Raw genomic sequence first — 24046 nt, 5'->3', positions numbered from 1 at the left:
TTTTTTATTTACGTAAATTTAGTATTTAATTTTTTAATTAATCAGATATTGTTGAGGTCTAATTATTTATTTTTAAATTTAATTTAATTTAATTTAATTTAATTTAATTTTTGTTTATTTAGCTTTTCACATAATCTTATATTATACATGTGAAATAGGTTATTTGGAAAAAAAATCCACATATCGAATTTTCATTAGTTGTCTTAGCATTCACTAACCGTATTAATTTTAAGTATCATAATAATAGATACTACTATAAAACAATAGAGGAAAAAGAGTAATATATCATTTTTTAATGGTAATTAATATTATTAGGATGATACTACTATATAATTTTTAAATAAAATAATTAAAATTAATATCCAAAAATTCAACATATAGTTGATTAGCTTAATGATAAAATTACTTGGGATTCAAGTTAATCGACATGAAATCTAGAATTCAATTCCCATATTTGGTAGTAAAAAAACCTGCCCTGGAAAATTTTGCAAATAATATAATATTTTTTTATGCACTGACAGGAATAAATCAATAAACAAAGACGTTGGAAAGTTGACACTAACAGAACGAATGCTGTGGACCAAATAAAAATCCCAAGTTCTTTTATAATTGCTCAAAATCTTATAAAAAGAAGTCCCATTTCCCATTTCCGGTGTTTTTGTTGTGGTGAGTGTTTTGATGGGGAAGGAACAGAGCTTAGATGAGACTTCAAACTCCATTTCTAATTCTGGAAGTGAAAGAACGCCTCTTTTGAACAAGGAGGTTGGTTTTCTTCTTTCTTTTTATAATTTAATTTGATTTAATTTTCTGGGATTCTTTTATTGGTGATTCTCCTTCACAATAAAAGAATGTTTGTTTCTGTTTTTATGGGAATCTGTAGCCTGCAACCTGCAAAGGGTAGTACTTGAATTTATATGATCGTTTTCGTGTCTTTTTGTTTTCTCCATCAAGTGGGTTTATTTGATTTTTGAGATATGTTAGCCCAATTTTTCTTTTCTTAATTATATAATATATATATTTAGATGTAGCTATGAAAATATTATGCTCCAAATATATGAAAAAAAAACTTAAAAGGAATCAAGCATATCATGTCGAGCCAGACTCTGATTAGTTTTATTTTTCTAATGGTCTATGACATCAAATTCTTTAGTTAGATTAGGCTTAAGTAAGTGATAATTTGGTTTTCTTCTTCACTCAGCTCTTTAGATTTTAGTTATCTTATGCAGATTTCAAAAGAATTTTTGATAGAATTTAGAAGACCAGCTTTTCTTATCTTAGTATTCATTTTAGTTAATGAAAGTGAAATATTGAGAGGAAAAAGAATGAATAGCATAAAAATGGAAAATGGAAATTGAGATTATTTCACTGAACCAAGAAAGATACCTAACATAAGTTACAGTCTGTTCGCTTTTTCTAATTTAATTTTTGAGGTGCTTAAAAGAAAAAGAAATGCTGAAACAACATTAGAAGAAGACTATTTAAAACATATTTTTATTTTGCAATTTAATATAAGAAATTCACACAAACACTGGTTTAGTGGAAACAATTCACTTTATTTTGTGCAGGCAAGTAAGCAAACAAATGGGCAACAAGCAGCTGAAAGTCCTCTGTCAGACCTTGAGCAAGGCAATGCAGAAGAGGTGATATTTGAAGCTATTTTCCTACATTTTTATTTCCCAATTAGCAAATTTTTTGGGGGGACTTAAGGATTTTTGGTCTTCCTTTTGAAATTTTCAGGCAGTCAATGTTGGATTTTGGAGAGTATTTGCACTGGTTAGTGATGGATTTGTTTCCCATCATTTCTAAGCATGGAGTTCTAACATCAATGTGCATTGAAATGCTTTTTTTCCCTTCAATTTTCAGGCAAAGCCAGATGCTTGGAAGATATTTGTTGCCACCTTTGCATTATTGATAGCATCCACTACAAATCTCTTGATTGTATGTTGTTTCTTATCAAACTTTAGTCTCATAATGCCCCGAATCTTCTTTGTTGTTCTTAAAATTCCTTTATTTACCTTTTATTTTGATCATGATCCACGATTATTTGAGATGAAAAATGAGTACAAACTCATTGCTGTTAACCACAAAGCACATTTTAGGAATAGGATTGGCTCATCATTGACTGTTTATGCTTAAAAAAAAGTCATTTGTCCAGTTCCCTTTGTTTCGAGTGTTGTGTTTCCATGGCCCTTCATTTGTATTTCCATCATCCAGAGTAGCTCTAATTCTACTGTAGAAATAAACCCTGATTAGAATTAAAACTACAAAATGCAAAAATTCATCATGATGTATGTATGTAAACTCTTAACAGTTTCCCCCTTAAAACAGCTCACCTTTGATGGTAACCCATTTTTTGGAGATTGTCACATCTTTATGTTCAGTGTCTTCTTTTACATGGCATAGTACACTGTGAAATATTGTTGCCTTCTAAAGAGTGAAAGAAATGTAACGTCGTGCAAGATTATGAATTGCTCCTTCAAACATACTGTATTTTTTTATTTTTCTCTGTTCGGCACAATAGTATGCAAGCAAAAATTGTAACATCAAAGGAATTCTTTCACTTCAAACTCTATTTCCCAGTAAGCTGGAAATGTTCATATGAAACCATTTAGAAATCAAGAGCAGAAGTTAACCGTGAAATAAGGTTTTATCCTGCCCTTACTCTTGTTTCCTCATATTTGCATTATGTCAAATTGCTTTTATTGCAGCCTAAATATGGTGGAATGATCATAGACATTGTTTCAAGAGATATAAGGACACCTGAACAGCAATCAGAGGCCCTGGAAGCTGTCAAGAATACTGTAACATACATTGTGCTGATCGTTGTATTAGGGTATTCCTTTTCCTTTTGTGATTTTCAGGTTCCAGTGTTCTACTAGTTATGGTTTTATTCATAGTTGTCTATTTTAACAATTGGGCATCCATTGATATATGAGATAGTTATGGTTTATCTGGTTTTCGACTTTTCTTAAGTTGGAAAGAAACAATCCTTTTTCTTGTAGCATTTCATATGCTCCTTCATTTTTGAGAGAGATAGATAATGAGTGTTCCCTTACCCTCACATCATTGTGAGATTTTGATGTTTCCATGAGACCAACTTATCCGTTGAAATGCTTCAAGAAAAAAATACAACTCAGGGTCTAGTCATAGATTATCTTAAAAACAGCATTATTGATCTTCATGTTTTTTGCTTACTATATTGTATATATTGATCTTATAGCAGAGTTTCTGCTAAAATGTCAATTAGTTTTTGCATTTCAAGAAGGTTTGAAGATTTGCAAAAACATACACTGAACCTGAAAATATTGTCTTAAGAATCAGATTCTATAATAAACTTCTATGATGATGTAATTTAGTTGAAGACTAGTTCCTTTTTAGGAATTTTTATATCTCTATTTCCTTAGTCTATTGCATCCATATTCATGCATCAACATTATAAACTACATTACTTGATCTTTTGGCTTCAAAAGTTTGACACTATAGTTATTTTTCTCTCATCCATTTAGGTCTGTGTCCGCAGCACTTCGGTCATGGCTCTTTTCTTCTGCCAGTGAAAGGGTTGTAGCTCGCCTTAGGCGAGATTTATTCAGTCATCTTATTCATCAGGTCAGGCCAATTAGATCAGCTACTAGTTATATGATATTGCCAGTTAATGATTACCCAGCTTTAAGAATTAAGATTGATGGTTCATGTAACCAATGATTTGATAGTTATTCTGCTCATAGCTTGAATCAGCCTTCTCTTGAAACTTGATTTTCAGCAAAACTGATCCTAAAATAGTTCCAACAGGAAATAGCCTTCTTTGATGTTACTCGAACAGGGGAACTCCTCAGCAGGCTATCTGAGGACACCCAGATTATAAAAAATGCAGCAACAACTAATCTTTCAGAGGCACTCCGGAATCTAGCAACCGCCTCTATTGGTGTTGCCTTCATGTTTTCTTCATCTTGGAAATTAACGTGTATGTGATTTTTTTTGTTCATTTTTTTGTATTGATTCCTCTATCAGATAAGCAGAGTGCTCATGGTAGTTTTTATTCCTGTTAGTGCTATCATTGGCTATAGTACCGGTTATTTCTGTTGCTATACGAAGACTTGGACGCTATCTCAAGGAACTTTCACACAAAACACAAGCAGCAGCTGCAGTAGCATCCTCAATTGCTGAGGTTTATATAAAATATTTCTGATTTCTACTATCACACTAACGTTATTATTGATTATTTGATAGTATATCCTTCATGAGATACTTTAATGTTTAGGAATCTTTTGGAGCCATTCGAACAGTTAGATCATTTGCTCAAGAAGGTTTTGCAATATCAAATTACACTGAAAAAGTTGACGAGACACTGCAGCTCGGACTAAAACAAGCTGTGAGTTTCAGGATGCTAAAGCTTGCTCTCTCTCTATCTTCCTGTCACGCGTATGTTTGGAAGCTAAACTTTGCATAACTTGTATTGTTTTCTTCAACAGAAACTAGTTGGTCTATTCTTTGGAGGAGTAAATGCTGCATTCACATTTTCTGTTATGGCCGTAGTTTTCTATGGTGCCTACTTGACAATAACAGGATTTATGACTGTGGGTTCTCTCACATCCTTCATCCTCTATAGCCTCACTGGTACTTCCTCAATGTTCAAGTTTTGCTTAGTTTCTGCTTATTTATGATGGTTAAATAATTTCATCTCTTGATTGCTGGTATGTGGTAAACAACATTCCAAGCTTAACCAATCCGGGAATTTACAAATCTACCGCCTTCATTGGCAGAATTTTGCCACCAAAATTTTTATATAGTATCTCTCTCCGCCTGCAGTTGGATCTGCAGTCTCCTCTTTGTCCGGGTTATATTCAACTGCCATGAAAGCTGCAGGCGCAAGTAGGAGGGTTTTCCAGCTCTTAGATCGTGTGTCAAGCATGCCGAAATCCGGGGACAAGTGTCCAGAAGGGTAAGTCATATTACAATATACTTTTAAAAGTCCAACAGTTTTAAGGCAGTAACTAGATAGTTTTCCTAACATTGAAAATCAAAAGCATAAACTTACCTCATAATACCATTTTTGTCAAGACATTGATTGCTTATAGTCCATGATGTTGTATTCTCAATGGCAGAAATCCTGATGGAGATGTAGAATTGAAAGATGTGTGGTTTGCTTATCCTTCTCGACCGAGTGATATGATACTAAAGGTAACGATTCCCTTGTTATGCCATGGTGATGGATTTGTTTTAGTCGGCCTGCCCTTTTAGGATTTGTAACATGATAAATTTGAAGAAGATCACAGTAAAACAAGGGTAAAATTGAAGTACATAGATTGGCATTGCTCTGGCCAACGAATTCTGATAGAGAAAGAACATTTGTTATTTAGGAGATCAATTTAAGTCATGGTTTTACGATTCTCGAACTGCATGATTTGAAACAGATTACTGTTTGAATTGCAGGGAATAACATTGAAACTAAAACCTGGTTCGAAAGTTGCCCTTGTCGGACCAAGTGGTGGTGGAAAAGTAACATCATCATCCCTTTCCCTATTACTGTTTTTCCATTTTTCTCTGTTGGAGTATTTTAATAGTTGATGTCCTAAATTTCTTAATCTGTTGCAGACCACGATTGCAAACTTAATTGAGAGATTCTACGATCCTTTGAAGGGAGAGATTTTGTTAAATGGAGTTCCTTTAGTGGAAATATCTCATGAATATCTTCACAAAAAGGTAGTCCTCGCTTTTCCGAAATCTCTTGATATCTGCATAGCTTTCATAAAACCTCTAGTCAAGTTCACAACAGGAAACAGATTACCATGGTTTCATTTCAATAGCAACATTATTCGAACCCACCAGTTTGCCACCTCTAATTTAGGCCACCCTTTTAATACAACAGCAGTGCATTTATTTATCTGCTTTGTTTACAGTTTCTCACTTGGCACGCAGCTTTTGTCATTTCATACTAGAATGGAATGAATATATGGTTTAAGCTTTATATCGGCCATTGAATGGAAATGTGTAAACAGTTATTTAAATTGTATAATTTCACCCTTCTGTATTCATGTTCTAGATACAATAATCGCATTAAATTATCTATGGCTTTCACAAATACTTGATCATTTTGATGCCCCGAGATTTCTTTAACACCCTTATTCTTCTTGCCTTTCTGGAATGCAGGTAAGTATAGTCAGCCAGGAACCTGTTCTTTTCAATTGTTCTATAGAGGAGAACATCGCTTACGGGTTCAGTGGAAAATCAAGCAGTTCAGAAATAGAATCTGTAGCTGTGAGTTCTGATCATGTTCTAACTTCTTCCTCTTTGACCAATATCTATAAGCCATCTTCTTGGATTTTGGTTTGTGTATGCATGTATGCTGATAAACTACAATGCTGCAGAAAATGGCTAATGCTCATGAATTCATAGACAAATTTCCGGAAAAGTATAAAACAGTCGTTGGAGAACGTGGTTTGAGGCTCTCAGGAGGTCAGAAGCAAAGAATAGCAATTGCGAGAGCACTATTGATGAATCCAAAAGTATTGCTGTTGGATGAAGCCACAAGTGCACTGGATGCCGAAAGCGAATACCTTGTCCAGGTGAGACTGAAGTTGCTCCATTTATCTGTTTATCTAATCATGCCCTCTATCCAAATAAAATCCTTACTTTTTTCTTGCACCATATAGGACGCCATGGATTCATTGATGAGGGGTAGGACTGTTCTGGTCATAGCACACAGGCTATCAACAGTCCAAAGTGCTGACACTGTAGCCGTCATATCCAACGGAGAGATAGCCGAAAGTGGCACACATGAAGATCTTCTCTGTAAGGATGGTATCTACACAGCACTCGTTAGGAGGCAACTACAAGGACCAACCACCAAAATATAGTTCCAAAATGGTAAACAAGGTCCATATACTTGTTCTGCTCACCATGTATTATATCCTTGGCATTGTCAGAAAATATAAATATATATTTACATATATTATAGTTCCCTTGCTGACATTATAAGACTACTCGTAGGATACTTCTGAAATAAAATATCCCATTTATGATATATGGTATGTTGAAAGAAAGAGTCATTGTTAGATTTAGGGGACATGAATGTCAGAATTCTGCAGAATACATGCTAAACAAAGTAGGTTCATATATCACAGTGCTGAATTCCCTGAAACAAATTATTGCAAAGTAGTGGAATCTTCTCAACCGGAAAACTTACATCACCTTAACTGAGACTTAAGTGGCTTAAACTGCACGGTGGTGAGCAGCATATTAACCATGTGGTTAAAGAGAAATTGTTGAATTGCACCCAACACTTAATAAAAAAGTAAAATTGTATTCCAATAATTGGAACTGTTTACAATTGGGACTAATCTTAATTATTGTCAAGTGAAATATTCAAATGTTTTAATTGTGAAAATTTGTCAGATTTCGTTTGGGATATTTGAATGCAAAATTGTTAACCATTATTTATTGGTTATAGTTATAAATGGGTTTATATTAAGCTATTAAACGTTTATGATATGAAATTTCTTGTAAATTCTGTGTTACTAGCTTTTGCTATTTTAGTATGTGAATAATGAAAAGGATATTTACTATTTTTTGCTTTGGATTTTTATTTCTTTGTGGACAACTTCCCTGAAATGCACCCCATTAGTTCTTGTATCTTGTGATTGAAGCAAAGCAAAGCAATTAGAGTTGTGTTTTCTATACAAATAAAGACTTGTAATATTTGAAGGTCAATCTTTAAAAATTTCCAAACCATGAGCGATGCGGCTAGCAAGGATCCATCACTCCACGTAATATCTTGACGAACCCTACATACTTGTAAACTAAGGCCAGTGTATTATTGTTACTGTAGGTCCTCTTCCATCTCCTTTAGTTGCAGCAATCACGAGGACTGTTTCCACTTTTAGTTTTAAATGAAATATCTAATGTTTCGAAACAATCGTATCCCACGTTTATATTTGAATATGGATCATGACTTTTAGAGACCCTCTATCGCATATGCACCCTAATAATAACTTGACCTGGGTACAGTCGGGGAGTGTATGTACCGAACCACATTCATGATACCAGACGTGCTGAATCCAAAAGGAGTATAATGTGAAGGAATAAGAACAAAAAAAAGGTTATATCAGAGCCGTTGACATGTTCTCCAATGGAAGCAAGATGTTGATTTTATGGTCAAAATTGGCTCGCCGTCAAGTAATTAAACAAAGCTTCAGTCCACTTCAGATCTTAAAACCATTGCTGGAACACACCATCTTACCTCTCCTCTCAACTTTTGACATGATAACACATTGGCTGCTTTTATCCACAAATTGATCGTTGTATTGCTTGAAGCTTTGCTGTAATTGTTTTATGCCTCCATATTTATATTGTATGTATATAAAAGTTGATACATGTCTTAAACTCTAAAACCATCCCGAATCAAAGCAAAAAAAAGTAGAAATCCATCTTTAGATAAAATTTTGCATAGCTAGACTTGTGAACAAGATAGAATCAAGAAATGCACCGTCAAAATTTCCAATTCATTAGGATTTCAAAACCACAGGAACACTAAAAACAGTAGAAATTTAAATCTGATCTATATTCTTGGATAAACAACGCCTTCCAAACATAAATAGTTATAAATAATAGCTCTACCGAATTGCCATCCCTTGCATAGCTTGTGAGCCTTCTTCCACAACCTTGTTAGCTTGGATGGTGCTGATGAGGCTAGCAACATTACCCTGGTAAAGTAATTACACACAATCTTAAATCAAATGAAAGACCAAACTCTTTTCTCACAGGGAATACATTAACAACGTTAAAATCATTGGGCCTCAATTGGGTTAACTCCCTTACCCTCCATGTTGCTAGTTTCAACCGAAGAGAATGCCACTGATGCTGTCCAAAAATGCGCTCAGTACAGCGGCTGCATGTTAAACAAAGGGAGTTTTTAATTTACTTCTGAAGGGAATCTTCTAGATTAATTTATTGGGAAAAAAAACAATGAAAGAGAGAGAACTAACAGCTTACCTTACAATCACAACCTGGTTCATCTGATCCATTTTACAGTCGATTAACTTAGCAGTTATAGCCTTAACAATCCACAATTCCACCTCATCATCATTGATCTGCAAAGAGAAATACATCAATGAACAACCTAAATCGTGCAGCAGATGTGGTAAACAGGCAGAGCTAAGCAAGTTCACCCTAAGAGCATCCTTGATGAGGGCATATGGAATTTGTCCAGATTCATTAGAGCCAAGATCAACCAATGACATCAACCTCATCTTTGTTATACAATCTTCGTGAACAAGACCTGAGCCATGGAGAGCAATAATATTGAAATATAATACTTTGGCTCATGTAATAGCCCACATCATAAATAAATGAAAACAAAGCATTACCATAGCTTTTCATTAAGGTAGAATTTGCAGCCTGAAATTCCAGGTAGGCATCTAATCGCTGAGTCAAAAAGATCTTCAGAAGCTGATAAACCAGTGCATATTTAGCATCCTTCTCCAATTGCCCTACAGCAGGCATATCTAATAGATCACACTGCCAAAAGCAAGGAACAAATTAACCCATGGGTAACAAGTAACAAACACTTAAAATACCTGAAATGCAGGGATGCCGAAAAAAGTTTAAAAGCTAGAATGAAGGGAAAAAGTGGCAGTGTTTGAAGGAGCAAGAAAATGGCACGAATAAAATAAGCTTAAAATGCCAAAAAGAAATGTATATATAGATCAGCTAGGATGTGCAACATTAGTAAGATTAAGATACCCAAAACGTGTCAGGTGCCTTCACAAATTCTATGACAGCACGAATAGCTTCCTCCTTGGCTTCACCAATTACACATGAGTCCTCACCAGAGAAAGTTGCCAAATACTTGGTCAAGAATTTGAAAGAATCCTTTCCCGAGCTGGATTTGAAATATGTAAGAGTGCAACCAATATAAAAAAAAAGACTTATAATCAGATATACGCAAGGGCATCTAGATTAATGCTTTGGGGTTCGTATATACCTTTTGTTTTCTTTCAGTACATTTGCAATGGTAAGAAAGAGGTTCCTTTGATCCTTGACCCCAATATTCCACTCCTTCAAGAAACTATCTATCTTCTTGAAAGATGGTACAATATGATCAATAACTTTCCCATTCAGTGCTAAATCTAAGGCTTGCATGTACACAAAGAACCGGCTATCTGGGCCTTCCAACAAATTGTAGAGATTGAACAAGCTGGAAAGAGAAAAATAAGAAACATGAGAGAGAAACATATTGAAAATTCTATAAGCTAGATGCATGGACCATCATTGAACATTACATCTTTAAACGCATTGCAGGCTTATCATTTGGTTGTTGACTGATTTTTGTAGATATGAGCTTTGCCATCTCAAGTTCATCATCTGGATTTTCGAGCTTTGAGGCTAGATTGCAGATAACAGTGAAGATACACTCGAGATCTGAAGAAATATAATAAAAGAAATTAATTATTTGTTAAACTAGAGCTTTAATGCAATTTTAGGAATTATCAATTCAGCATTGCAGAAATCATACAACTAAGTCCACAGTATCCTCACAGAATGTTAGTAGTATCAGCTCAATTCATTTTCAATTTTCCATTGCAACTCAAATGGAAAAATTCTAAAAGGTAAAACAAGGAAATCCTAAACAACATTCAATCTGTCTTTTCTAAACTAATTACACAAAATTTATTCATAGGGACTAAAAGGCACCTTGAAGAACAAAATCTCAACTAAAAGATAAAACAAGGGAATTTTAAACAACATCACAATGTAAGCTAAAATGTAAACAACCTACCCCCCCCCTTCCCCAAGGGGCAGAAAAAAAAGTAATATCCTAATTGATTAAATATGAACAAATGACTCAAACTGTACATCCCAATCACACATATGTTTCCATTGTAAACTAAAATCAAGCATTCCGCTTTCCGAAAAGTTCAATCTTTGATTGTAAATTCTTCAAAATATTGGTTGTTTCTATATCCAAACACGTTTTTAGCAAAAGCGACAACAAAGCAGTACCTACCTAAGTCCTTTGCCAATTAATTAGTTCCCACTTAAATTAAGATTCAAAAACTCCATGGCGTGGAAAGAATAAGAAAAGTAAAACTATCTCAATTCATAAATCTCCCAAAACTATACAAATAATACCTTTATCAGAGACCTTGGGAAAGACCAACTCAGCAGAAGTAAGCATTAAAGAAGCCAAATCCAACCATCTTCCCATCACCATACACTCTTGCGCTTCCATACAAAGCCTCGTCACTAGCGGTTCCGCAACCTTTTTCACCATAATTAAACAAAAAAATAATGAAAAACAGAAATTTCCGATTGCATATTAGAGTTTCAGAAAGATAAATTGAGCTCACCTCAGGACCGGCATCAGCCCAAGAGAGGTCGGCCGTGAATCGGACGACGGGGAGGACGGGATCTTCTTCGGAGGTGGGAACGACGGTCGTCATTGTCGTTTTAAAGCTCCCTGCAAAACCCTAGCTTCGATTTGGTTGAAGCAGCCGAGCAGAGAGAGGAGGAGAAAAATAGTGGAAACCCTAGCTGTTTTAATAGATTTGTAGTTTTTTAACTTTGTATTATAGATGGGTATTACCGTCTATTAGCTCCTTTTTTACGTTAACGTGAATGCAATTGAATTAAATTTGATTTTTTATCCGACAATAAATCTATAATTTCATAATTTTTATGAAACACTACTATTTATTTTAATTTTAGCTTTCTAATGTCACATCAAATATTAATTAGTTTTGTCGGGTTATTTATTGTATTTTTCGACTTTTCTTCTTCCAATTAAATTCTGTTCTTATTTTTTTAATCTTTGTTTTTAATATTATTTGATCTACAAATTTAACCTATAACTACACTCTTTTTCCACTTAAAAAGATAACTCATTACACATTTAGATATTAACTGTTACAAATTTCAGATTTTTATTTCGGATTTCGGAGTTTAGTTTTATCTCTATTTTTTTGTACCATTCATTTTTGTCTTTTTGAATTAGATGAAAATACATTAATCAATTTATAAAGTATTGGGTTAAAAGCCTAGAAAGTACTTGTAATTGGACTCGATATGGGAAAGGCTCAAAAGCCTCATGTTAAAAGGGGTGGACAGCAAACCCTAGAATACTTAACTAGAGTTGCCACCACCTATACTCCTTGTTAGACTAGGAGCTCGTTTTTTTAATTGAAATAAAATTCTACAATTCAAAAAGGGTTCAACCTTCTCTCTCTATAAATAGATGGCACAGTAAGGCTATTTACACAACTTTAATATTTTGTTACTCTATTCGAAAATAAAGATAATTTATTCTCAACTATTGAATCTATTTTCCTGGAATAAAAAATTCTATCAATTTCTATTTGAAAAGAGATTTTTCATTTTCACACTAAAGAAAAAACTATTTCTAATTATGTGTTTTGATTCAAACTATTTGAGCCCACACTCGAATCAGTTCATGGTACGAGAATAGCGGAGAAGATCATTTGGTTAAAAGCTGGGAATAACAAAGATTTGCCTATTTGAAAACACAGGTGTAAATTCGGTCTAAGGTTTATTGCTATAAATATCACAAATCGGGTTAGTTTTCAAATTTTTTTATTTTTCGTTATGCAAGAAAATCGTTTTTGAACCAATTTTTTTCCAACACTCCCTACTTAGGAATACTTGTACTTTGTGAAATTGACAAGCATACCTTGATCACATAACTAGGTAATACTGGTGAGATTAGCCTTCAAGCCATCAATAAGAAAAACACTTTTCAATTTAGGTAAATTAGAAACATTCAAAACTCATTTGCCAAGAAATCTACCTTTCTTGCCATTACCAAATGTTACACAACCAATCTAGTTTTCACCAAAATTAGACAAGTAATTGACATTACCAGTCATGTAGCAAGAGCATCCACTATCAAAGTACCAAACATGATCTACAATAATCTCCAAGGAATGGTAAGCAACAAGTAAACACTTTTGATCCTTCTTTCTCTAGGAAAGATTGTACTTCTTCCTCACTGTGTTGGAACCAGTGGGCACTAATGTTGGCACTACTTACTTCTATCTTAAGTCATAAAGCATCTGAGTTTGATGTGACCTAATGCTTTACAATAACGACTTGTAATTTTATGTTTGGTATACACCTTCTTAAAAACCTTGATCATAATTGAGTGGTTTAAGCTTTCTCCATGATGATCATTTGTTGTTTTGACAAAAATAGTAAGACCTTTAGCAACAACTTTTCCTTTCCAATCAACATAACCTAATCCACCTTTTCTAGGGCTCCATCTTCTTGCAACTAGTATTTCGTTAAGTTTTCCACAACTTGCATTATATTTCTCGAGCATTTGCTTAGTAAAATCAAGTTCATTTTGGGTTTTCCCCATATTTTCTATTTCAATAGCCAATTAAGACTCTTTTTACTTCCACTTACCTAATTAGCATCTGATTTTATTCATTTAATTCACTTTCTCAACCGCTGATCTAGAATAAGCATTACAAACCATTTCCCACTTGTTAAATGGTGTTGTAAGTATTTAAATACTCCGCATCAGATACTCTTGCAAAATCAACCATGTTCACCATGAATGTAAAAGCAACGTAGTTACTTAGGTGTTCCTCATCAGTTTTTAAACAACTAGTGGAGTCCTCATCACTCCAAGTGACACACAAGGAATTCTACTTCAGGGTGTTTGCATACGCTTCCTAAATATGCCCATAGCTATGACATTTATGACATTAAATCCATTTCTTCTTCTCAGTGGCAGCTTCCTTATTGACAACAACTTTTTTTATCTTCCTTGTCTAACGGTCTTGAACTTTTCAAACATTTGACTTATTTTAGATTGATTTTTTGAATGTTTCTATAGTAGTGTTGTGATTAGTGGGCATTGCTCCAATCGCTTATAAAGTCATGCTCTTTTGCTCTTTGCTCATATTTCTCTTTGTTTCATCCATATTGATTTTGAAGGTTTGTAGAGGCCCAATCAACTCATCAATACGCATGGTATCAAAGTCTTTATCTTCCTTGATGACTGTGACATTGATGTTAAATTGCTCAGGTAAAGATCGAAGAACCTTCTTGACCAAATTTAAATTTGAATGCTCACTTTCAAGGGCAAATAACTGATTGGATAAATCATAGAGTTTGGCATAGAACTTGCCACTTAACTCATTATTTTGCATCCTTAAGGTTTTAAATTTTGTTGTAAGCATCTGCAGCTTAGATTGCTTCTTAGTATTCGTACATTTATATATTGTTTTAAAATTGCATAGAGAGCTTTAGAGTTAGTATTGGCAAGCTTCTCATCCTCAATGGTCTAAATTAATTTTGACTTTAGGGAGTTAATCAACTTTAGTGAAGGATTGGTCCCATCTAGTAAGGACTGATCTCCAAGCTTTCTTACCATATGACATGATAAAAGTCATCATTCTTGCCTTTTAGTAGGCATAATTAACACCATCGAGCGTAGGCGCTCGTGTTACTAATGAACCTTCCATGGCAAGCAAATATCAAAACGAAAAAAAATCACTAGATGTGTTTAGTAGGAGGCTCTGATACCAATTATTTTAGGCATTGAGTATGAACAAGGCTGAAAAATAATGAACACGCAATATATTTACGTAGTTCGGTTTCCCTACATCTACAGGGCCTTACCTAGTGAGATAATCCACTATCTTAACACACCTATAACAATATATTACAACCTCTAACACTCACCATATTAAACTCCTCACGTTGTGCCTAAGATCTAAAAAACTCTTCTTTAAGTTTCCCCTTTGAAAACTTAAGATATTAACCAAGTAACACACTTGTTTTTTTTTCACTCAATGCAGTTAAAGGAAACATTCCTTAATGAACAAGAATAAGTGCTCTTAGTTCAGTATATTACCTATACTTGATAAGAAACCGAGACTTGCTAACATACTACATAAATTAAAATCAATCTTCCCATGAAACAAGCAAGATAATAAGCATAAAGAATATCTTTAATCAACTCAGGATAAGTATTGAATCTCTAGGATATACTTCCAAGTTTCACTCGTTTCGATCTACCAAACTTGGAAAGTTGATTACTTCGCTCCAAATTCAAATCAGTCTCCAATATATGTTGCTAAGCATAGTTTGGATATTAAAGATGAACTGACTGTCGTCCAAATTATTAGTTAGAAACCTAATAATTTTGTTGCAAAAATTTGTAAAATGACAAATTTTTTTGAGTAGACAATGCTAAACACATGTTGAAAGAACTATTTTTCTCCTAAAAAATTACCTCAGCATATTTTTCTCCTCTCAAATGTCTAAAAAACTTAGTTAATAAAAATAAATTGTTGAAAGAACTATTTTTCAAAAAGAAAAAGCAAATGCAAAAGTTATGTGTTAGAAATGATTTTCAGTTAAAATAAAAATAAAAATGGGCTTAGGCCCAAAGGAGAGTCCAAAACCCGATTTGAGAACTATAAAAGAAGCTAGCGTTTCTTCAACGTCCAAATAACAAAGTTGTCTGTCTCAGAAAATCAGGAGGTAAAAAGTTTCAAGAAAAATTGCTTTCCAATCTTGTTTCTTCCTTGGAAGAAATCATTAACAACATCCGACTAAAGAAATTATGCTTTATATAATGGTTTTCCTTACTGTTTTGCAGTAACTGAAGAAGATGCAGATATTCGTCAAAACCCTAACAGGGAAGACTATCACTCTCGAGGTTGAAAGCAGCGATACCATCGACAATGTCAAGGCCAAGATTCAGGTTTTTCTTTTCTTATCCATCGTGTTAAACATAACTAGTCTTAAATTTTGATTGTTTCCATGTATTTTTTTAGTTCATTTTCCTCTTGCGAAACTGCAAACTTAATTTTACAGGAGTTTAATATGAACTTCGTGAATGATTCCTTTATTGTGTGATTTTTTTTTTGTTTATTATTTTCCTCATACGGAACTGCAAACTTAGTACTAGAGAAGATTGACGTTTAATCCTGCTTCTTTTATGTGTACTTAGCAATTTCTGCGAAAGTTGCTTACAAATAATTTAGGGATGACAATGTATAGTAAAAAAACACTGGATCTGACACTATGCGATCCATTTTTTGTGGAATCAGATATTGGATCTACTATTTGCAGTGGATTTGAAGCAAAATTCGGATATGAACCATTGGATATCTGTTACCTGAATTTTCTTTGATTTTGGCTCAATTAGTGCCCTGATATCCTACTTCTTTAGCATAATCTACTATATTTATGCGGATAATGTATTCGAAAATTTTAACCTGGTATTTATTTACTTATTTAGCTATATTTAGCAACTTAGGAATTACGACCGATATTTTTTCTGAATTTAGGTGCAGATGCATATGTCAGCAAAAAAAAAAAAAAAAAAACAAACCAGAATTGGGTTTTGAATGAATTTAGTGGATATGAAATCAGATACTTAAAAATTACAAAATATTTGATCGGTTGCCATTTGTAGAAGTTATTATTTAAGAAGTATTCAATTGATGATAAAGCAAATTCCATATTGCTTTTGCTCCCGAGTTGATTAATTTTAGATTTACTTAATCGCGACTTCATTAATGGTTGGATCAAATTTGTTTATTCAACTAAAATAGTTCAAGTAGACATGCAATTTTGCAATTCCGTTAGAAGGTGTGAATGCTGAAATAAACTTAAACCATACTCAACTTTTTTGTACTCTGCTAGCACTATTGGTTATGCATACTTGTAAAGCTTCCTATTCCATTCATTAAGAAAAAAGACTACTTCCATTATCACCTTTCTTTTATTTCTGCTATTTTAATTTCAATCTATTTGTATCCAAGAGGACATTGTTTGAACATAATGCTTTCTTCATGGTTACTGTGCTGACAATGAATTATATTTTCCAGGATAAAGAAGGCATCCCTCCTGATCAGCAGAGGTTGATTTTTGCTGGTAAGCAACTGGAAGATGGCCGAACCCTCGCTGATTATAACATCCAAAAGGAGTCCACTCTTCACCTAGTTTTAAGGCTTAGGGGAGGAACCATGATCAAGGTGAAGACTCTCACCGGGAAAGAAATTGAAATTGACATTGAACCAACTGATACCATTGATCGTATCAAGGAACGGGTCGAAGAGAAAGAAGGAATTCCTCCAGTTCAGCAAAGGTACCAATTTTGTTATTCTGCATTGTATTGAATGCATCTCTCAGGTTTATTTGATCATTGACAATCTTCTGCTTAATATTGTGATTTGAAATCCTTGTTTTCATTGGCTAATGTAATTTCTTGGGGCTGCTACTTGACCATATTTCTCCAAAGGTGTAGAAAAGACTCAGTTCACCATTTTTTTTTTTTTGCATACAGGATACAAAATTTGATGATTTTACACTTCCATGTAACACTGAATCTTAAGAATGTTATGTTATCAGATGCCCTTAGGTATATTCTTTAATTATTTTGTGCTAAATCTATCAGGAAAGGTATTTCCAAGTTTGTACTCCGTAGAGGTAATATATGATCGGGTCGCAGTGAATGACTTGTTTGACTGTAACCATAGTGCTCTCGTTCTTGACTTGTCAATTTAATGCATATTTTGACTGCTTGCTACAGGCTTATATACGCCGGGAAGCAACTTGCAGATGACAAGACAGCGCGGGACTACAATATTGAGGGTGGCTCTGTGCTGCATCTTGTGCTTGCACTGCGGGGTGGCCGTCTCTAGATGGTGCAATATAAAAAAAAAGAAAAAAAGAAGAAGAAAATCCTGGACAGAAACTGTTGCAATTTTAATTATTGCATAAATCTAATGAGTTCGCATTTGATTTGTTGAGAAATGCATGGAACATTTATGAATTGATGATTTCCTCAAGGGACAGATGTTGTGTTGTATTACTTGATTGTATAAATCAGCCTTCTTTGGATGGCCTCGCAAACTCGTGAGGGTATGTCAAAAAGTCGGAAAAAAGGGTCTAATGGGCTTTAATCAGCAAGGTACCGTATGATTTCGCACAATCTGATACGATAGTATAGCGACTAATTGGCATCTTATTGAGGAGGTCTAAGTCCATTTCGCCAAATGGATAATTACTAAATTATCTCTTGTTGGGAGGGTTGTTTTGACTAAGCCGGATGCGGCTCCTAGTCCCCTTTATATTATGCGGATGGCTCAGCTTCCCTTTGATGTTTGTGATCACACTGACAAGATTTGTAGAGCTTGTATTTGGGGTTCTTACGACGAGAGGGGAATTCACTTGGTCAGCTGGGAGACATTGCATTTACCTAAATAAGCTGAGTTCAGGCCTAAGTATTATGGGTTCTACAGGCTAAACATCTTCGAAGAGATTCTTTCTTTGATGTGCCTAAAGGCCTGGATAGGTCACATGTTTGGAAAATAATTCTTGCAGGGCGCCAAGTTCTTTCTAATGGGCTTTGATAGAGTGTGGGTAAAGGAGACGAGGTATAAGTTGGCTCGATAATCGGATCTCTGAAGGTCCATTAATCAATAAGTGTATTCAACCTCGCATCATGATTCTATAAATAGCTTCGTTCAGGATTCATAAACGAGTCAGAATTTTTCAAGCTCTTGCTGGATAGTTGCTGAATGAGGTCATTGTACAAATTGGACTGAGTCCGAGTCTGCTCAGCGCCAATGTTCAAAGACACATTGATTTGGGGTGAATCTACCAACGACATCTTTTCAACTCGATCTACCTACGCTATGCTAATCAGGAATAATTGGGTTGTAAATCCCATTGTTTGTGCTATACGGAATATTCCTTGTTAATAAAAGTGCAATTGTTCTTGTGGTTAGCTTGGAAAGAGAATCTTGGGTGATGTTAACAGGCGTGCAAGAAATTTAGCCAAAAAACGAGAGTTGTTTAGTTCGTGGTCATATGTGAGAGGTACTTCATATTTTAAGAGATATCCCTGTTCGTGCCTTTTCTGCCTTTGCCGAAGAATCCAAGCTGATTGGGGAGTGGCATTGGCTATTCATTTTCGCAGTCATATGCTGGAGAATCTGCAAATGGAAAAACAAGATTTGTTTTGCCAATATTTACCCGCCTGGTAATTGTAAAACTGAGATTATTTGCAATTACTGGAAGAATATGGTCATTGTGCTGATGCATCAAGCTTTACGAGATTCAAGCAAGAACTTCTTTTTTGAGATTAGCCGGTTGATGGGTGGTGCAAATTAAAATACAGATGAAAGTTGGTTTCGAGACAAGAACTTTGTGACTGTAGGGGGTAATTAGAGATATGCATGGAAGATGCATTTCTGGTTTTTCAATCAGCATTGGTAATTGTAGTATCGACTTAGAAGAACTTTATTACCTTTTATGTCCATACCTTTTTTATATAATAACATTTATGATCAACTTTATCAAATATTTTCTAAAACTTAGCAATATACTTTTAAGTTAATACGAAAGTATTTTTGTTTATCTACATCTATATTTCAATTTTTAAACTAAAATTAAACACTAATTATTTATGATATGATTTATAGCAATGTAAAACAAAATATTTCGATTTTATAAGCATACAACTACTATTTTCAAATATTTGGTTTACCTCACCTTAATTTGTTTCTATTTTATTTAAAATAAAATTCAAATTTAACATTTTATTATAAACATATAATCCCCACCATCAACCAAATCTATGAATAATTATTTAAGATAATAAATGACGTGCATCAATATTGTTGTCAGAGGATGTGGGTTTGAATGCGCTGAAATGTATTATTCTCCTATGTAAGAGTTGAGGGAGAGGCTATGCCTAATTTTAGGCATTATTTAAAAAAGAGCATATATGATAAAAAACTATAATAAGATTAATGTTCAAATAAATAAATGACATTTTTAAAACATAATCCTAGATAGTATATTGATAAAAATTTTGAAAAATCTAATATAGTGAATAATGAAAAATTAAATAATATATAAAAATATAGTAGATGTGCCACTTGTCGCAAGTGTAATGTACGTATTTCTTTATATTAAAATATGATTTATTTTTAATTTAATACTAAAAAAAATAAAAGAATAGATGCCACATACAAAAAAAAAATTGAAAGTAAGAATATAGAATAAGATATGTTAAAAATAAAGAAATTAAAATACTATTCTTTAAAATAAATTTATATTATTGTGGACATTTATATATATTTAGAATTTTAAGAATTATATATTTATGTATCTTAAATTTAAAATTTAAAAAATATATTTTATGATAATTTTTTAAATTTAATGAAATAATTAAAAATAAAATATTGAATAAAATTAAATTTAAATTGAGTTATAATGATAATGATAATTTTTTAAAATCTAATGATACAAGATAATATTTTTTTATCTTTATAATAAATTATATGCTTTTATTTTCTTACGTAAAATTTTTTCTCAGAGTTTAATTTTTATTTATTTAAAATTTTTAAAAAATAATAATTATTCATGTGCCAATTAAGTAAACTATTTAATTAATTTTGAGTTTTAAACCTTATAATATAATATATCTAATATATATTATAAATGATAGATTATAGATAAATAATATATTCTTTCAATCATTAATTTACCTTTTCATATCAAAATCATAATATGCTTTAAATTAAAATGTGAAATAATAGTAATTTAAATTTAATATTTTTTTTTATTAATTCAGATATTGTTAAAAAATAAAATTGGGCCTAAGTCCAAAGGAGAGTCCAAAACCCAATTTGAGAAGTATAAAACAAGCTGGCGTTTCTTCAACGTCCAAATAACAGAGTTTTGTCTCTGAAAATCAAAGAGGTAAAAAATTTCAGCCGAAGAAAGATTGCTTTTCAATCATGAAAATAATCTTTAACAACATTTGCCTTACTGTTTTGCAGTAACTGAAGAAGATGCAAATATTCGTCAAAACCCTAACAGGGAAAACTATCACTCTCGAGGTTGAAAGCAGTGATACCATAGACAATGTCAAGGCCAAGATTCAGGTTTTGTTTTTCTTATCCATCATGTTAAACATAATCTAATCTTCAATATCTATTGTTTCCGTGCACTATTGTTTTTATTTTAGTTTATTTTCCTCTTGCGAAACTGCAAACTTAATTTTAGAGGAGTTTAATTTGTTCTTCGTGAATGATTCCTTTATTGTATGATTTTTCCTTTTTTTATGTTTATCGTTTTCCTCTTACGGAACTGAAAACTTAGTATTAGAGAAGATTGACTCCTAATCCTGCTTCTTTTATGCTGTACTTAGCAATTTCTGTGAAAGTTGCTTGGAAATTAATTTAGGGATGACAATGTGTAGTTTAAAAAACACTGGATCTGACACTATGTGATCCAGCTTTTCTGCGGATTCAGATATTGGGTCTACTATTTGCAGCGGATTTGAAGCAAAATTCGGATATGAACCATTGGATATATGTTACCTGAATTTGCTTTGATTTTGGCTCAATTAGTGCCCTAATATCCTACTTCTTTAGCATGATCTACTATATTTATGCGGATAATGTATTCGAATATTCTGACCTGATATTTATTTACTTATTTAGCTATATTTTAATTTTATTATTTAAATATCATATAATAAATTGAGATATTTAGCAACTTAGGAATTACGACCAATATTGTTTTTGAATTCAGGTGCAGATATAGATGGTGAGCAAAAAATAAACAAACTTGGGTTTTGAGTTTAGCCGAAATGAAATCGGATACTTGAAAATTACAAAAATTTGATCGGTTGCCATTTGTAGAAATTATTGTGGAAGTGAATTTATGATAAAGCAAGTTCCATATTGGTTGAATTGGCTATAAGTAGACTGGCCGATTTATTTTATGTGCTCCGCTTTCTCCCCTGAGTTGATTAATTTTAGATTTACTTAATCATCACTTCATTAATGATTGGATAAAATTGGTTTATTGACTACATGCAATTTTGCAATTCCTTTAGAAGATGTGAGTGCTAAAATAAACTTAAACCATACTCAACTCTTTTGTACTCTGCTAGCACTGTCGGTTATGCATACTTGTAAAGCTTCCTATTCCATTGATTAAGAAAAAAGACTACTTCCATTATTACCTTTCTTTTATATCTGCTATTTTATTTTCAATCTATTTGTATCCTCCCAAGAGGACATTGTTTGAACATAATGCTCTCTTCATGGTTACTGTGCTGACAATGAACTACATTTTCCAGGATAAAGAGGGCATCCCTCCTGATCAGCAGAGGTTGATTTTTGCTGGTAAGCAACTAGAAGATGGCCGAACCCTAGCTGATTATAACATCCAAAAGGAGTCCACTCTTCACCTAGTTTTAAGGCTTAGAGGAGGAACCATGATCAAGGTGAAGACTCTCACCGGGAAAGAAATTGAAATTGACATTGAACCTACTGATACCATTGATCGTATCAAGGAACGGGTTGAAGAGAAAGAAGGAATTCCTCCAGTTCAGCAAAGGTACCAATTTTGTTCTTCTGCATTGTACTGAATGCATCTCTCGGATTTACTTGATCATTGACATGCTTCTTCGTTAGTATTGTGATTTGATATCCTTGTTTATTTTCCATTGGCTAATATAACTTATTGGGGGTGCTTATTGACCATATTTCTCCAAAGGTGTAGAGAGACTATTCACAACTTCTTTTACATACAGGATTCAAAATTTGATGATTTTACACTTCCATGTAACACTGAATCTTAAGAATGTTATGTTATCAGATGCCCTTAGGTATATTGTTTAATTATTGCCAAATTTATCAGAAAGGTATTTCAAAGTTTATACTCCATAAAGGTAAGACATGATTGGGTCTCAGGGTTTATATCTGGTCCAAATGACCTGTTTGACTGTAACCTTAGTGCTCTGGTTCTTGACTTGTCAATTTAATGCATATCTTGACTCTTGTTACAGGCTTATATATGCCGGGAAGCAACTTGCAGATGACAAGACAGCGCGGGACTACAATATTGAGGGTGGCTCTGTGCTGCATCTTGTGCTTGCACTGAGGGGTGGCTGTCTCTAGATGGTGCCATGAAAAAAAAACCTGGACAGAAACTGTTGCAATTTTAATTATTGCATAAATCTAATGACTTTGCATTTGATTCGTTGAGAAATGCATGAATTGATGATGATTTCCTCAAGACACAGATGTTGTGTTGTATTACTTGTTTTGTATAAATCAGCCTTCTTCGGATGGCCTCGCAAACTCTTGAGGATATGTCAAAAAGGTCCAAATGGGCTTTAGTTAATAAGGTACCGTATGATTACACACTCTGATACGATAAGTATACCCACCATTGTCATCTTGTTGAGAAGGTCTAACTCCATTTCGCCTATTCCAAAATTAATAAATTATTTCTTGCTGGGATTTTTTTTTTACTCTAATTGTTGTAATTTCGAAATTTCAAATTTGATTCAAAATGCGACCATTAAATTCTATTATATTTTAAAGGCTATGCAGCAAATTTGGTTTTTTTTTTTAAACATAATACTCACAAAGGAGTCATATTATTTTAATTTATTTATAATGATTTATGATTAACTTAAAATATAAAGCTTAAATTCAAGTAAAATGATTAGCGACAAAATTTGACTTATATTCTTATATAACTTTTATTACATATAATATATTTGCTTATATGCAAATATAAAATTTAAAAATTTTAACCATAAAAATATATTTAAAATTATAGTCCATTTTTATTAATTGATTTAACTATAAGATCATCTAATTAAAACTGATGAGTACAAAAAATAAACATTAGAAATAGGTATAAAAATGATAATTAAATAATCACTCAACTGGAATTATCTTAATAGCAAGGTTAAGATTTGAAAAACTTTCAGCTTTATCTAGATTTATTTTGATTTACGTTACTATATATTATAGTTACTAGTTTTTTTTTTATTCGTGCAATACATGAGTCAATTGTATGTATTAATTTGCATATGCAATATGAATTTCTAAATTTTGAATATATATTATTAAGTGTTGGGTGCACTAGAAATGTACATTGCACTCCAAATGAAAGAATGCATATTTGAATCTTAAAAGACGATATTATTGAGTAGCCACACACCTTAAACATGAATTATAAAACAAACATA

General features: G+C 33.0%; 4 protein-coding genes across 4 annotated transcripts; 3 read left to right on the top strand and 1 right to left on the bottom strand.

Moving 5' to 3' along the window:
- Positions 1-533: 533 nt before the first annotated feature.
- On the top strand, positions 534-7021 carry LOC107959747 (ABC transporter B family member 27). The gene is made up of 17 exons (XM_016895886.2): positions 534-762; positions 1566-1640; positions 1738-1773; positions 1864-1938; positions 2709-2833; positions 3507-3606; positions 3790-3961; positions 4047-4165; positions 4259-4369; positions 4470-4614; positions 4807-4939; positions 5103-5178; positions 5431-5496; positions 5593-5700; positions 6148-6255; positions 6366-6563; positions 6651-7021. The coding sequence occupies exons 1-17, from the start codon at positions 679-681 to the stop codon at positions 6852-6854; spliced, it is 1935 nt and encodes a 644-aa protein (XP_016751375.1). The 5' UTR covers positions 534-678; the 3' UTR covers positions 6855-7021.
- A 1456-nt stretch (positions 7022-8477) lies between these two features.
- On the bottom strand, positions 8478-11664 carry LOC107959748 (eukaryotic translation initiation factor 3 subunit M). Its single transcript, XM_016895887.2, has 10 exons — positions 11346-11664; positions 11128-11257; positions 10278-10416; positions 9980-10192; positions 9739-9877; positions 9363-9513; positions 9165-9274; positions 8989-9086; positions 8815-8884; positions 8478-8699 (listed from the first exon to the last, which is right to left on the bottom strand). The coding sequence occupies exons 1-10, from the start codon at positions 11436-11438 to the stop codon at positions 8610-8612; spliced, it is 1233 nt and encodes a 410-aa protein (XP_016751376.1). The 5' UTR covers positions 11439-11664; the 3' UTR covers positions 8478-8609.
- A 3750-nt stretch (positions 11665-15414) lies between these two features.
- LOC107959749 (ubiquitin-NEDD8-like protein RUB2) lies at positions 15415-17825 on the top strand. Its single transcript, XM_016895888.2, has 4 exons — positions 15415-15507; positions 15626-15730; positions 16863-17122; positions 17567-17825. The coding sequence occupies exons 2-4, from the start codon at positions 15638-15640 to the stop codon at positions 17676-17678; spliced, it is 465 nt and encodes a 154-aa protein (XP_016751377.1). The 5' UTR covers positions 15415-15507; positions 15626-15637; the 3' UTR covers positions 17679-17825.
- A 2858-nt stretch (positions 17826-20683) lies between these two features.
- On the top strand, positions 20684-23317 carry LOC107959750 (ubiquitin-NEDD8-like protein RUB2). The gene is made up of 4 exons (XM_016895889.2): positions 20684-20748; positions 20829-20933; positions 22139-22398; positions 22850-23317. Exons 2-4 carry the CDS (start codon positions 20841-20843, stop codon positions 22959-22961), a joined length of 465 nt encoding a protein of 154 aa, XP_016751378.1. The 5' UTR covers positions 20684-20748; positions 20829-20840; the 3' UTR covers positions 22962-23317.
- Positions 23318-24046: the final 729 nt, after the last annotated feature.

The sequence above is a fragment of the Gossypium hirsutum genome, chromosome D04 (genome assembly GCF_007990345.1).
Source record: "Gossypium hirsutum isolate 1008001.06 chromosome D04, Gossypium_hirsutum_v2.1, whole genome shotgun sequence".
Lineage (NCBI taxonomy): Eukaryota > Viridiplantae > Streptophyta > Magnoliopsida > Malvales > Malvaceae > Gossypium > Gossypium hirsutum.
This window is presented reverse-complemented; position numbering and strand designations above follow the sequence as displayed.

Bases quoted from the DNA above. Each gene is read 5' to 3' on its own strand.
- LOC107959749 (XM_016895888.2), top strand. From the start codon at position 15,638: ATGCAGATATTCGTCAAAACCCTAACAGGGAAGACTATCACTCTCGAG. The intron at 15,731-16,862 runs GTTTTTCTTTTC...TATATTTTCCAG, and splicing joins ATGTCAAGGCCAAGATTCAG to GATAAAGAAGGCATCCCTCC. The intron at 17,123-17,566 runs GTACCAATTTTG...TGCTTGCTACAG, and splicing joins ATTCCTCCAGTTCAGCAAAG to GCTTATATACGCCGGGAAGC.
- LOC107959748 (XM_016895887.2), bottom strand. From the start codon at position 11,438: ATGACGACCGTCGTTCCCACCTCCGAAGAAGATCCCGTCCTCCCCGTC. The intron at 9,514-9,738 runs GTATCTTAATCT...TGCTTTTGGCAG, and splicing joins AGGCACCTGACACGTTTTGG to TGTGATCTATTAGATATGCC. The intron at 9,087-9,164 runs GTGAACTTGCTT...TTCTCTTTGCAG, and splicing joins TCATCAAGGATGCTCTTAGG to ATCAATGATGATGAGGTGGA.
- LOC107959750 (XM_016895889.2), top strand. From the start codon at position 20,841: ATGCAAATATTCGTCAAAACCCTAACAGGGAAAACTATCACTCTCGAG. The intron at 20,934-22,138 runs GTTTTGTTTTTC...TACATTTTCCAG, and splicing joins ATGTCAAGGCCAAGATTCAG to GATAAAGAGGGCATCCCTCC. The intron at 22,399-22,849 runs GTACCAATTTTG...CTCTTGTTACAG, and splicing joins ATTCCTCCAGTTCAGCAAAG to GCTTATATATGCCGGGAAGC.
- LOC107959747 (XM_016895886.2), top strand. From the start codon at position 679: ATGGGGAAGGAACAGAGCTTAGATGAGACTTCAAACTCCATTTCTAAT. The intron at 2,834-3,506 runs GTATTCCTTTTC...TCATCCATTTAG, and splicing joins GTGCTGATCGTTGTATTAGG to GTCTGTGTCCGCAGCACTTC. The intron at 6,256-6,365 runs GTGAGTTCTGAT...ACAATGCTGCAG, and splicing joins CAGAAATAGAATCTGTAGCT to AAAATGGCTAATGCTCATGA.